Consider the following 13,424-nt stretch of genomic DNA (forward strand, 5'->3'; position numbering starts at 1 on the left):
GCAAGCTTTAAAGGACCCCAAAAATTACTAGTGTAAAACCATTCAAACGGGAAGTCAATGGTTTAATATATATCAAAACGAGAAGCTTGGTTGAGCCGTTAGAGAAAATGAACAAGAAGTCCTAATTACATACAAACAAACAAAACCTGGAGAGATTTAATATATTTAATGTGAAAATGAGAATGATGGTCGTAGTATGAACGTAGTCAGGTCGTAAGAAGAGCGTTATGAGGACGGCGAGTGCGTGTTAGAATCGTACTATGGTCGTGAACAGCGTGGTATAGTCGTAGTGGAAGCGTAGTTGGGTCGCGGTAAGAACGTGATGGTCGTAGTGAGGTCGTAATAACGAACGTCGCTGTGAGATCGTAGCGCAGTATCTCCGAATAGAATCACGCTTTCGCTACGCTCTCTTTACGATGGTACAGCGACCTTTGCGATCTTACTACGATCTTAGTACGCTCTCACGACGCTTCCACTACATGTTGATTTCGCCACGACCGCACCACGATTGGTTTGAACATGTTCAAAGTTGGCCACGCTCATCACGATCTTGAAGACCTCACCACGACCGTGATACGACCTTACAGCGATCTACACGATCGTACTACGATCATCAAAATTTGCATTTTTTTACAGATCGTAGTGCGATCGTGGCCTAGTGGTACTGCGGTATTAATGATTTCAGAATTGCTTAAAATTCTGTTATAGAAATTTCGAAAAACAAAAATGGAAACAGAAACATTTTTGTACAACTTGTTCTTGCTAATAATATATCAATTGTTCTGATACACTAAACAGCTTACTTCTGTTCTAATTAGTTCAATTTTATTTATTAGAAACTGAACGCTGAATGTATGGTTTTCTTGGATTTTGCCTTAAAAACTGAAGAAAAAAATTATAAGCAACAGTATATCATATGATATAAAGTATATATTTACGTACCTGTAAAAGGTGCAGTGATATCATACACAGACCACATCTGAGCAATAAAAAATGGACCCCAGCAAAGAAGATAGCACGTGACAACAATCAGGGTCATTTTGATTGTCTTGATCTTTGATTTAGATACCTTTTTCGTATGCACACGTGGTTGAATTATCTTTGATTTGTCATTGGTTGTCCGATGTGTGTCATAATTACCGTTTCTAGACTGCGTTTGACGTTCATAACCAGATCTATTATCCATCGACTGCCATACAACATAGCATATTCTTCCATAAGTGAAAACTAGTGCCAGAAACGGAACTAGGTAAATTGACACAAATATCCACGTAATATAGGCCTGCAGATGTGACATTGGTCCGTTACTTAGTGATTCCCAGCAATCGTATTCGTTACTTCCGGGAGAAACTTCCACATAGGAAAAAAATATAAGCTGAGGAATCGAAAATGCGAAGGATAAAAGCCATGCTACAGATACCATAAAATGGACACGTTTAATAGTCCATGTCTGGCTGTTGATTGGATAACAGATGGAAAAGTATCTATCTAAAGCAGTGGTTATAAGCACGTAAGACGATGAATACATTGAAATTAACTGGACGTATTTAACAAACTTGCATAGAACATTATTTCCCTGGAACCTATACGTCAAGTCCCATGCAAACTGTGGCAATTGGTTGAAAAACGCTAATGATAAATCTGCAATACACAAATGAATTATAAACCATTGCATCCGTGTCAGCTTTTTACGGTGACATTTTAAGGCGACAATTACAAGCACGTTTCCAGTTACTGCTGTTATGAACATAAACGCCAGTACAGCTAATTCAAATTTAGCAAGAAACTCGTTCCGCGCATAACCGGGAAGGTTACCAGTATTGTTTGTTATGTTACTATTTTCTGTTATGTTGTTGACCAAAGATAATGCACCATCGTAGAGTGTTGAGTTGTTCATTTTCAGCTGTACATCGAATCTGAAATATGAATGATGCGTAAAGTATAAATGTATAATATAAAATGATACGAAAAAAATATCTCTTAAAATGCTCATGTATCCATAGATGAATGTTTTGAATATATAATATCTATGGTTTACCTCATCAAGACCAAGTAGAATTCATAGAAAATTTAGCAAAATGTGCGGAAATTTTATGAATAACACTTATATATTATAAGTATATTGTAAATCCTGTTATTCCTTTAAAGCGTGGTATTCGCCTAATCAAAATAGAGCAGCAGTTTGAAGTAAATTAAACAAAAATGAGCATAATCTCTTGCAATCTCATGAAATCCCGTGACTTGTTATCTTCTACTGTCTACCTACACATCCTTTTACAATTTTCTTTTTAAAAAATTGATTTAACCAGCTATGTAATGGTCTGTCACTGATGTAATGAAGTATTATGAAATAAAAGACAATATCTGTTGACATGTTAGAACAAACGCAATACACTGTTAATCCCCCGACAATTCGTGTCCATCTGCTTGTGATTGCGTAAAGTATTTATCTTTCAGAAACAGTTGCAGGCTTTAGAAAATTGTGTTAGAACTTTTAAGTGATCCGCACGTATTAAAAGTAACTACGCATACATTTTGAATTACTAAATTCATTAAATAAAACAATATTGCAGAATAAGAGCAACACAAACGAATTGTAGGTTATATGTTATAATTAATTTCAAATGAAAATAATAAATCAAAGGAAGTTTCATGCGGTTGTTATAACCTGCATGGTAGTATAAGTTAAATATGCCTGGAATTCTAAATAAAAGGAAAAGTATTTTTTTGAGATCAATGGATCCTTTTGAACGAACCATTGAACCTTAAACACCTGTTTCGCTGTTATTGATGTAATGTGTTTATAATTTATTTGTATTAATTGTAACTTTCCGCATGAGAGAATTGTAGTCTGGTATTAATAAAGGCAAATAAACAGATCCATTGGCGGATCCAGGGGGTCCGGGGGTGGAACCCCCCCCCCCTTTTTTGGACGATCAATGCATTTGAATGGGAGCATATAGTTCGAATCCCCCTTTACTCTGGGTTGGGACCCCCCTTTCAAAATGACTGATCATATTATTATATTGCTATGAAAAGCAGTAAGGAGCCTACCTATAAACACCATGTTATTCTGAAAGAGAGGTTAAGTCTTCACAGACACGTGTAAAATTATTACTCGTCTCGAAGTGTTTAATAGTTATGACAAAATATAATAATTACTGATCCAAATCTTATTTTGAATTCTGTCAAAAATGAAAAAAGAGACAACAATGCAGCTGAAATACTCATGAATGAAGGATGATTTAGTATATATAACCTTTAATACTTCGACGAATCATCGGGAAAAGGGGTTTTGATCAAAAAGAATCATTTTCTAAATTTATTTTTTTTTTCATTTTCTAGATAAAATTGCATGCCGATAAATCATAACATGCATAATCAGAATTCTTTTAAGTTTTTATAAGAAAATCCTTTTGTTGATTGTGAAACGTCCAGTGGCAAATTTTTCACACATAATGAATATGGTTTTACATGTTTAAATACGTCTATAAGGTACACTATATTATCATTAATACTATATTAATTTGTTGGTTTATTGATCAGTATATTTGTCAATATTGCAGTAATTCCGTTTTGGACACGTACAAAACTACAAACAATAACAGAATGAGTCAAACAGACTAGAAATAAGATATATGCCAAGGACACAGAGAAAAGAAAAAAAAGAAAATGAGGAACGTGATTTGTAATTATTTAATAAAAAAAATAATAACCGGAAGTTTACTTAATTAAGAATGAACCAATCATGACAAAAGCGTTTATATAAGTGTCAATGACTCTAGAATGCATCAGAATGATTTGCGAACTAATGTGACGAGACTGCCATTAATGTTATGTTTTGTCAAATTTGTCACAAGTTTCCATTATTTATAAAGGTAATTATATCGTAGTCACGTATGAATACCATTAACATAGCAGTAATTCGAGTTTGACTGATCATTCAATAAATATTATGTCAGTGAGTTAAATAAAAGTAATCAATTACCCACTTATGAAACAGACACCTTGCCAATCATTTGTGTACAGATATTTTTCTAATCTCTAGAATGCTGGATACGGTTAAGTGTTTTTTCTGTTTTTTTTTTATTATTATTTCTCGTGACAATCTCGCGGGATTATATATTTTCTTCTCAACGGTTTTATTAAGATCTTCTGAAATATTTAATTTTGTCAGAGGATTTTTGTCATCTATCTGATACCTCCATTTTTAACAGTTACTGAAAAACAAGTATTATTTTTTTGCGATTTGATGTTTAATTTATAAGCTGTGATTGTGATAAAGTGAAGCCGATATATTCCATTAAGACGTCGGTTTGTCGAGATGAAGAAAATTGAAATCCTTGAGTGTTCAGACTTCATTCTTCATATAGTGCTGGCGTAGATGACTGAAATAAAAAAAAATCATGACAAGAGTTGCAATGTTTCCTCCCGAAATCATCACTTAATAATCTAATTTTGGATGTAACGCGTCTTCTGATTGGCTGACGTTATCTTGTTATCAGTCCATAGACATAATTTTGTCATGTGACCGTGACGTCATCAACTTTTTTATGATTTACTCCGGTTTAAAATGGATTTAAGATTTAAATTATAAGAAATGACTTATATTGTTTCTGTCTATTGTAAATAAAATAAAAAAATGTGGTGCACACTTTAAATAACCCGATACGCGGGTTATTCAGTGTGTACCACATTTTTGATGATATTTCTACATAGACAGAAAAAATATTACAGTCATCCCTTAATTAAAGAAACTAAACATTAAAACGGTCAGCATAAAGAAAAATATTTCAGATTTCACCGCTTTGTTAACCGCAGTTCTATTCATTCATTATAGTCGAAATAGAAAATAAAAAGACGAACAAAATACCAACATAATAAAGGTTTTAAAAAATGTAGACAATGATATTATCGAATCTGTTTTGTTCCAGAGCCTGTAATTCAGTGGTTTGCGTTTGTTGCTGTTTTCCATATTTATTTTCGTTTATAATTTCAGAATAAATCAGGCCGTTTATGGTTTTCTGTTTTGAATTCTTTCCAATTTTAAGATATAGGATAACAAAAATCCAATTTGTCATCCCTGTGTCGTTTATGACGTTACTATATATGATATCTACTATACAGTGTGGATCTTACTCATTGTTGAAGATCGTATAATGCCCTATAGTAATCTACATCCTCATCCGTTGGTCTCTGATGGATATAAAAAGAAGATGTGGTATGATTGCCAATGAGACAACTCTTCACAGGAGACAAAATGATTTGTTTATTGGTAATCATACCTCATCTTCCTATTTTTGTATCTCAGTTTTTGTCTGAAAGATTATCAAAAGTCAAATTAAATTAACAAATAAACCCTATGTTTATTTTGAATATTTTTATAGTTGATATTAGATTAATTAGGAATAACAATAGTTGCAATAGTAAACTTCTGCTTTGACAGTCGCAAAGACCACGGTACGCGTCGCCTGTAAATCTGAATTTCGGACCGTCAAATTACCAACTGAAAAGGACAGATTTTGAAACACAGTCTCTAGTTCCCTCTAAAGTGTATAAAATGTGTTCTCTGATGTATGCTTTTCTTATAATTTATCACTTTGAATCTAAGCCACTGCTTTTTAGTTGTCTTAAAAATAAATTGGAAAATATACATATTGGAACACTTGATTTTTCTATGCTTAAATACGTCATTACAATCATATTTAAGTCATTAAAAACAAATGATCTATTGCAGTATGAAATTCATAATGTAATCAGTTTCTTTGAGGTATATAATAAATATGAAATAAATATAGAGGTAGGATAAAATATCTTAGACCTGGAGCGTTATGTAAGCAAAGTTAAGTATCTCGATTATTAAACGTTAGAAATATTCTAAATTGTTTTAAGTTCATCGTTCATATGGTTTCTAATAAATATACAAGTAAAAGTACTAAATACACATACTCGTAGGATAATAAATATTAGAAATATTCTCGAGTTTTTATTTCATATGGTTTCTGATAAATATACAAATGTATATAGCGTATGCATATATTACTATCATAAAAATCAGAAGCATCTAAAGATTATAAATTTCATATAGTTTCCAATAGATATACAATATATTTCCTGTTCCTGCATTTATTGATATCACGATCATGAATGTTAAAAATAATCTTTTTTTAAAGTTTTTAATGTCGTGTGGTATAAAATAAATATACAATTGAATTCTTTCATTTTCTCATCTATTGTAAAACTTCCAAGCTTGTCCCTTACTCCAAATTTGTCACTATGGTAGTAAGCTTGACGTCTCTTATGTTGGATTACATAGTGTGCATTTGAAAGTAAGCGTGCCCCTTACTCCGAATTTGTCACTATGGTAGTAAGCGTGCCCCTTACTCCGAATTTGTCACTATGGTAGTAAGCTTGACGTCTCTTATGCTGGATTACATAGTGTGCATTTGAGAGTAAGCGTGCCCCTTACTCCGGATTTGTCACTATGGTAGTAAGCTTGACGTCTCTTATGTTGGATTACATAGTGTGCATTTGAGAGTAAGCGTGCCCCTTACGTCGGATTTGTCACTATGGTAGTAAGCTTGACGTCTCTTATGTTGGATTACATAGTGTGCATTTGAGAGTAAGCGTGCCCCTTACTCCGGATTTGTCACTATGGTAGTAAGCTTGACGTCTCTTATGTCGGATTACATAGTGTGCATTTGAGAGTAAGCGTGCCCCTTATTTCGGATTTGTCACTATGGTAGTAAGCTTGACGTCTCTTATGTTGGATTACATAGTGTGCATTTGAGAGTAAGCGTGCCCCTTACTCCGAATTTGTCACTATGGTAGTAAGCTTGACGTCTCTTATGTTGGATTACATAGTGTGTATTTGAGAGTAAGCGTGCCCCTTATTTCGGATTTGTCACTATGGTAGTAAGCTTGACGTCTCTTATGTTGGATTACATAGTGTGCATTTGAGAGTAAGCGTGCCCCTTACTCCGGATTTGTCACTATGGTAGTAAGCTTGACGTCTCTTATGTTGGATTACATAGTGTGCATTTGAGAGTAAGCGTGCCCCTTACTCCGGATTTGTCACTATGGTAGTAAGCTTGACGTCTCTTATGTTGGATTACATAGTGTGCATTTGAGAGTAAGCGTGCCCCTTATTTCGGATTTGTCACTATGGTAGTAAGCTTGACGTCTCTTATGTTGGATTACATAGTGTGTATTTGAGAGTAAGCGTGCCCCTTATTTCGGATTTGTCACTATGGTAGTAAGCTTGACGTCTCTTATGCTGGATTACATAGTGTGCATTTGAGAGTAAGCGTGCCCCTTACTCCGAATTTGTCACTATGGTAGTAAGCTTGACGTCTCTTATGTCGGATTAGTGTGCATTTGAGAGTAAGCGTGCCCCTTACGTCGGATTTGTCACTATGGTAGTAAGCTTGACGTCTCTTATGTTGGATTACATAGTGTGCATTTGAGAGTAAGCGTGTCCCTTACTCCGAATTTGTCACTATGGTAGTAAGCTTGACGTCTCTTATGTCGGATTAGTGTGCATTTGAGAGTAAGCGTGTCCCTTACGTCGGATTTGTCAGTATGGTAGTAAGCTTGACGTCTCTTATGTTGGATTACATAGTGAGCATTTGAGAGTAAGCGTCGGATTTGTCAGTATGGTGTGGGCACGCCCAAAGATTTATTTTTTAGTTGTCTGCTATATACATAATTATGACAAGTCTTGGAAAACAGTTATGTGATTTTCGCCCTATAAATCTTAATTGTCACTTTGGTATCAGTTGACTCTATTTTGTAAAATTATTTCAATATGCTTCAATCACTCATTGAAATGGTGGATCCTGTCCAAGACCAAGGTCATAGATAAATGTTACAACTCTCGAGACAATTGCTTTTCTCACTTAAAGATTACTTTTCAATCATTGTATTAGAAGAATGAGTTGAGGTCTAGGGTCAATTAATTAAGGTTAAAACCTTTGATTTCTGTCTCACTCCGTCCAGTGGTCTTCGTGGCAATGATGGATTATTACTGACCAATACTGACCAGGACTGACCGTTATGATTGATAAGATAATACACAAAGGCCAATTCAATTCATCATTATATCAAGAGATATGTAAAGAAGAATAGTCTATGGACAATTCATTTCATCATTGTGATTGTTTTTGCGATTGAAAAGTAAAATGTCTTTGTTTTATTACAGAATGGTACTACTATTAGCAGTAGCTGTTTCTAAACATGTTTATATGTATATCGGTAGTTATGTGCTCATTAATTTATATATAAGAATAACGATTTATCGGTTTGCTTTCAATGCGTCCGGTTAGAAAGACATGTCTTTCTTCAAAATATTAAGTAGTACAATACGGATTCCTATTCTAATAGCATTAAAATTATTTTACCCTGATATGCATCACGATTGAATACTAAAATGTCTTTGTTTTTAAACAGAATAGTACGACTATTAACAGTAGCTGTTTCTTAGCATATCTACATGTCTATACTTAATATGTATGTGCTTATAATTTAAAATGACTGATCTGGAGAACAAAGAGATGATTGTTGGCTGACAGATAAACCAATCATCACTTAATCCTGTTTCTATGAGATATCTCTCCATAAAGTTCTTCACTTAAGATTTAATGAAATGAGACATTTTAACACCTAGTACAATACCGTTTCATGGACTTGTGTATTCTTGATTGCTTGCATCAGGTGCGATAAGTCAATAGAAGAGGGACGAAAGATACCAGGGGGACAGTCAAACTCATAAATCTAAAATAAACTGACAACGCAATGGTTAAAAAATGAAAAAGACAAACAGACAAACAATAGTACACAAGACACAACATAGAAAACTAAAGAATAACCTTTATTTTGGCTAGGTTGAAGCAACAAAAAATTAAAATTATCTGCTGCTTTACCGCTAAGAATAAGAGTATTAAACTATCAATGTGTCCGGGCAGGAAGACAAATAGTTCTACAAACTGTTTTACATATACTTCTGCAAACTGTTATACTTCTGCAAACTGAAACTTTGTGAGTAACAGGTAAAAAACAAGCTAGGGGAATTTGTATTGTACAAGTCAGTCTCCATATCCAGATCACGTTAACTTGACATCACCATAATGTATATGTAATATTTGCCTTCAGACGCCCATACATTCATCCACCCAAACACAACATGCATATTAGCAAATCATAAATAACGAGGTTCTAATGGCTTTTTCATCAGATTATTGGTATGTACAGCATTTAAAATATGTTTTATCGTGTCAACATGCTGAAGAAATTTTAAATATATCATACCTATATGTATGATAAAAAAAAATAAATGAGTTGGGATAATAAGCGGCTGCTGAATGTTAACAGCTCATGTTTACTTAATGGTAGAGACAACGGTTATTTGATCAAGCTATTCAACTTTCTTCTTTATAGTGTAGATTAAACAAACATTTGGTAACACATGCACCTTAGCAATTTCACTGTCAGAATTAAAGTCATATATGTTTTTCAAACATATATTTCAATGATATACGTTTGTCGTGTGTTGTGTATTCTACGAATTTAAAAGTTCAACGATTTAAATATTTTCTGTTTATGCATGTATGCAGACTTTGTCAAAACCACGAAAGTAAATATCCACGAAAATAAAATTTTCTTTAATGTACGAAAATAGGTAACCACTGAAAATTTATGAATCCAGTCTAAGAGTTTATAATAATATATTTACCTTACCGTGCTTTTACTGGACAATCGTTTTCTTTAGTCACATCAAGAAATTTATTCATATCAATGTAAATTATAGATTCATTATACGAATAGTATTAAAATTTGTATTTTCTCTACATTAAAAGGTAACTATTAAAGAATTCAGTATAATTGGTATCCTACATCTGTGACAGCTAATCTTATTGAAATGTCTGAATTGAAAAGCATCTTAAGACTGTAATTAACTCAGATTTTTACAGGATTTAATTAATAGCTATATAATGATGTTTTTTTAAGTTATTACTCTGTAAATACGATTTTACGGTTGATTGATTATAGAACAGGTGTTTTAATGTGATTATAGAAGTTAACATCCTGTCAAAGTATTATCTGAATCTATTATAACGAAAATTTAATCAACATTTATTCTTTATTATGTCTAGTTTCCCAAACAAGGCATTGTATGTATTCAAACTTTAATGGAAAATGGGTCCTTAAGAAATTATGTTGTCTCCGCAAATCTAATTTCACCACCAACACAAATTTAATCTTGTTTTAAGTTAAGAAAATCCATCAATACGTGAAAAAAACATGGACTAAAATCATACTCATTATCCTTAACAAATGTCTTAAAGAATGTATATCTAAATTAAATGTGGTACAAACAAATGTATGTTATGTGAGTAGGTATGGATGGTATTTATATAATAATTGCAATATATGTAGAGTTATGACTTCTCATGATTCTACATCATGCCGATAACTTTTTATTCATATTTTTGCATTGCACAATATGAAGTGTCTAATAGACTGTTAATGACGTCTTTGCATTAAATGATTTAAATCCATTGGATGTCTAATAACTGATACACTTAGTCTGGGAGATCCTGTTTTATTTATTAGTTGGAATTAACTTTAAACTAGCGTTCAGCATCTGAAAGTTTGCTTAGGTCGGTGTTTTGTATCAATTGTTTTTATGTTATTAGGTCTTTCCACTTTTCTGTGGAAAGACCTATTGTATTTGTTCTGATTATTATTTTTTTTTCGCCACGTTTTGTTCTTGCAATAAATGTTTGTTTCGCAATATGTCGCTTAGAAATTTCTTATATTGTATCGTAAAGTTTATGCACTTTTAAATTTCACCCTGCTAAGCCGAACCATTTTCTTTGTAAGAGTTATCTCCCTATTTACTGTTTATCATCAGAGTTCCTCTCCTTCGTAACAAAAAAAGATATCGACAAAATTCTTTTTACAAATTGTTCGTTACATCCTCAGGAATTTTTGGCTAATTTTGATCGAAGGGATTCGATGATATTTTATAGGAGTTATCAACCTTTACAAAATAAATTTGTCGGTATGTGTTTTCAACTCATCAACTGTTAACCATATAACCCTGTAATGTTTTTATTTGAGGCCCCTAGGTCTTAACTTATAAAATGAGGTCAAGGTCAAGTTCTAAATTTTGATTTTGCCTTGTTTCGAGATTTTCTCCGACAGTTTTAAAGATATACATTAAAAAACAAGCGCAAAATGTTGGATTTATTGTAATGAAGATATGTTACATTTGATCTGATACAATTAAAGTGCATCTTATAGGTGTTAGTGCCCCTGAAATGTCTGAATATATAGTTATTTGATCATAACTTCAACTAAGTTCATTATAAAACCATATGACCTTGTACAAAAGGTTAGATGACATATGACCTTGAAAAATGACAACCAGAAGTGACCTTGAGAATACCGGAAGTAGCTATTTCTGCACTTTTTTCATATCAAAGTACTCAGAATCCATATATTTTGTAACTTAAATACGTTTACTAATCACTAAAGACTAGAAGTGACTTTCTGTAGACCGGAAGTGGTCAATTATATCCCGGTTTACAGGCAAAAGTATATAAAAACTATATATTTTTGGAATCAGTGTGAAAGAAGCTATCATATGAGACCAAATGTAACATTTACTTAACCAGAGAAGTAGCATATTATCTACTTTAGTTCACTTTCAAATATATCAAAACCATTATCGCATCAGTCTGAATAAACTAGCTTGTTTTCAAAGTTTCTTTGATGTGGAAAGGCCTTCAATTGTTCTCTGAACAATTGGATTTTAATTTTTTAAGAGTTTCTTGTCGATCTTTTTAATTAATCCACTATAAAAAATAACTGATTTTAACAGTTTTTTCTCATGTTGTCCTGTTACACAACAGTCCCAGGTTAGGGAGAGGGTTAAGCGCTCACAAAAATGTTAAACCACCCACATTTGCATGTGCCTTTCAAAAATCAGGATCCTGAAATTATGTGGTCGTCGTTTGTTTGTGTCTGTCATGTCTGCTCATGGTAAATTGCATTATTATTAATAATGACGTAAAATTTTCTCATTTAAATAGTACTGAATATAAACATGACATTAATTCTCAACATCAAGTTATTGAATGGTCAAACTTATTTACAATATTTGTTTTATTCGTCTGATTACATTTAGGGACTGGTTTGGCTTAACGTCCAGTTGCAACTATTTCATGCATATATTTTGGACCATTACATGTAACACATCACATAGGATTTATAATGTGAGATGGCAGGGATTTTTGTACTAATACTGGAACACTTGCAAGACTTGAATGTGAATATATCAAACTGCCCGATACTGGAAAACAAAATTGTGTTGGACAGGGACAGAAATTTTGTCTTACAACAGGCTAAACCAATGTACCCATAAAAGATGTGGTGCAAGGGTTCTTGAACGTCCAGAGAATGTATCACTCTCTTTGAATAACACGGAGAATTTTGAAACAGTTCATGTCTACATATTTGATTAGAAGATGTCCTATAAAATATAATTATATTGCATACTTACATATCGTCGCTGGGCTTCCAAAATGTTGTAAATTACATTTTTTTAAAGAAAAAAATACCTCACAAACAGGCTTTGAAAATTTTTAAAAAAAGGCATGCTTCCAAAATGGCGTATGTGAACTTGAACATTTTTGTAAACAGCAGTGAAATAAAAACTTTGACATTTCTCGATTATCCGAGAACTTAGATTATTTTCACAGAAATAAAGAAATGTACAATTATTTTATTCCCAAAGCCATTATAAAACGATTTTCAAGTTATCATACAACATTTTGGAACCAAATTTTACAAACAACTGACATTGACAGTTTTGTAATATGTCTTATTTCAAATGTTTTGATTGGTCTAACTGCATGCTTTTTTGCAATACCAAAGATTATCTCCCGCCCAGACCATTTGTGTCAAAAAGTATTTTTAGCCAAAAAACTCATATACGACATTTTGGAAACCCAGCGACGATATATGGAAATACCAATGGGATGCCAAAACCCATTTGCAGTCACGTATAAGACTATCGCGAATAAATTCAGTCTCTCTCAATAATCGACCCGTGAAGACGATGAAGCCATCGTAGAGCAGCGGAATATACAGACTGAATTATTTGGGTTGATAGAATAAGACCATATATGTTCCAAAGAGACTTACAGTCTGACTGGCACCATACGTATTACTATACTTAGATTTATTCTAAACAGCCTCGGTCGATATATTATTATCGGCGCGAATGTGGTAATGTCATAATAAAATATTTATATCAGATAAACAAATGTCCTGTGCTTTATTTAATTTTTTTGTACTAATTTATTTGTTTGTTTTGATCAAATATTTAGCACCATGATTTGTTAATCAAATATCTGATC

At 32.9% G+C, this 13,424-nt stretch overlaps 1 protein-coding gene across 2 annotated transcripts in view; it reads right to left on the bottom strand.

Annotated features, from left to right (window-relative positions):
• Positions 1-13,424, bottom strand: part of LOC143058607 (cephalotocin receptor 1-like) — a 64,360-nt gene that overhangs the window by 22,394 nt on the left and 28,542 nt on the right. For both annotated transcript variants that reach the window (XM_076232082.1, XM_076232081.1), the window contains exon 2: positions 943-1,916. In XM_076232082.1, the coding sequence (XP_076088197.1) occupies positions 943-1,897 (955 nt within the window). In that variant the 5' untranslated portion in view covers positions 1,898-1,916. The remainder of the gene's footprint in view (positions 1-942; positions 1,917-13,424) is intronic.

This window comes from Mytilus galloprovincialis, chromosome 14, assembly GCF_965363235.1.
Source record: "Mytilus galloprovincialis chromosome 14, xbMytGall1.hap1.1, whole genome shotgun sequence".
Lineage (NCBI taxonomy): Eukaryota > Metazoa > Mollusca > Bivalvia > Mytilida > Mytilidae > Mytilus > Mytilus galloprovincialis.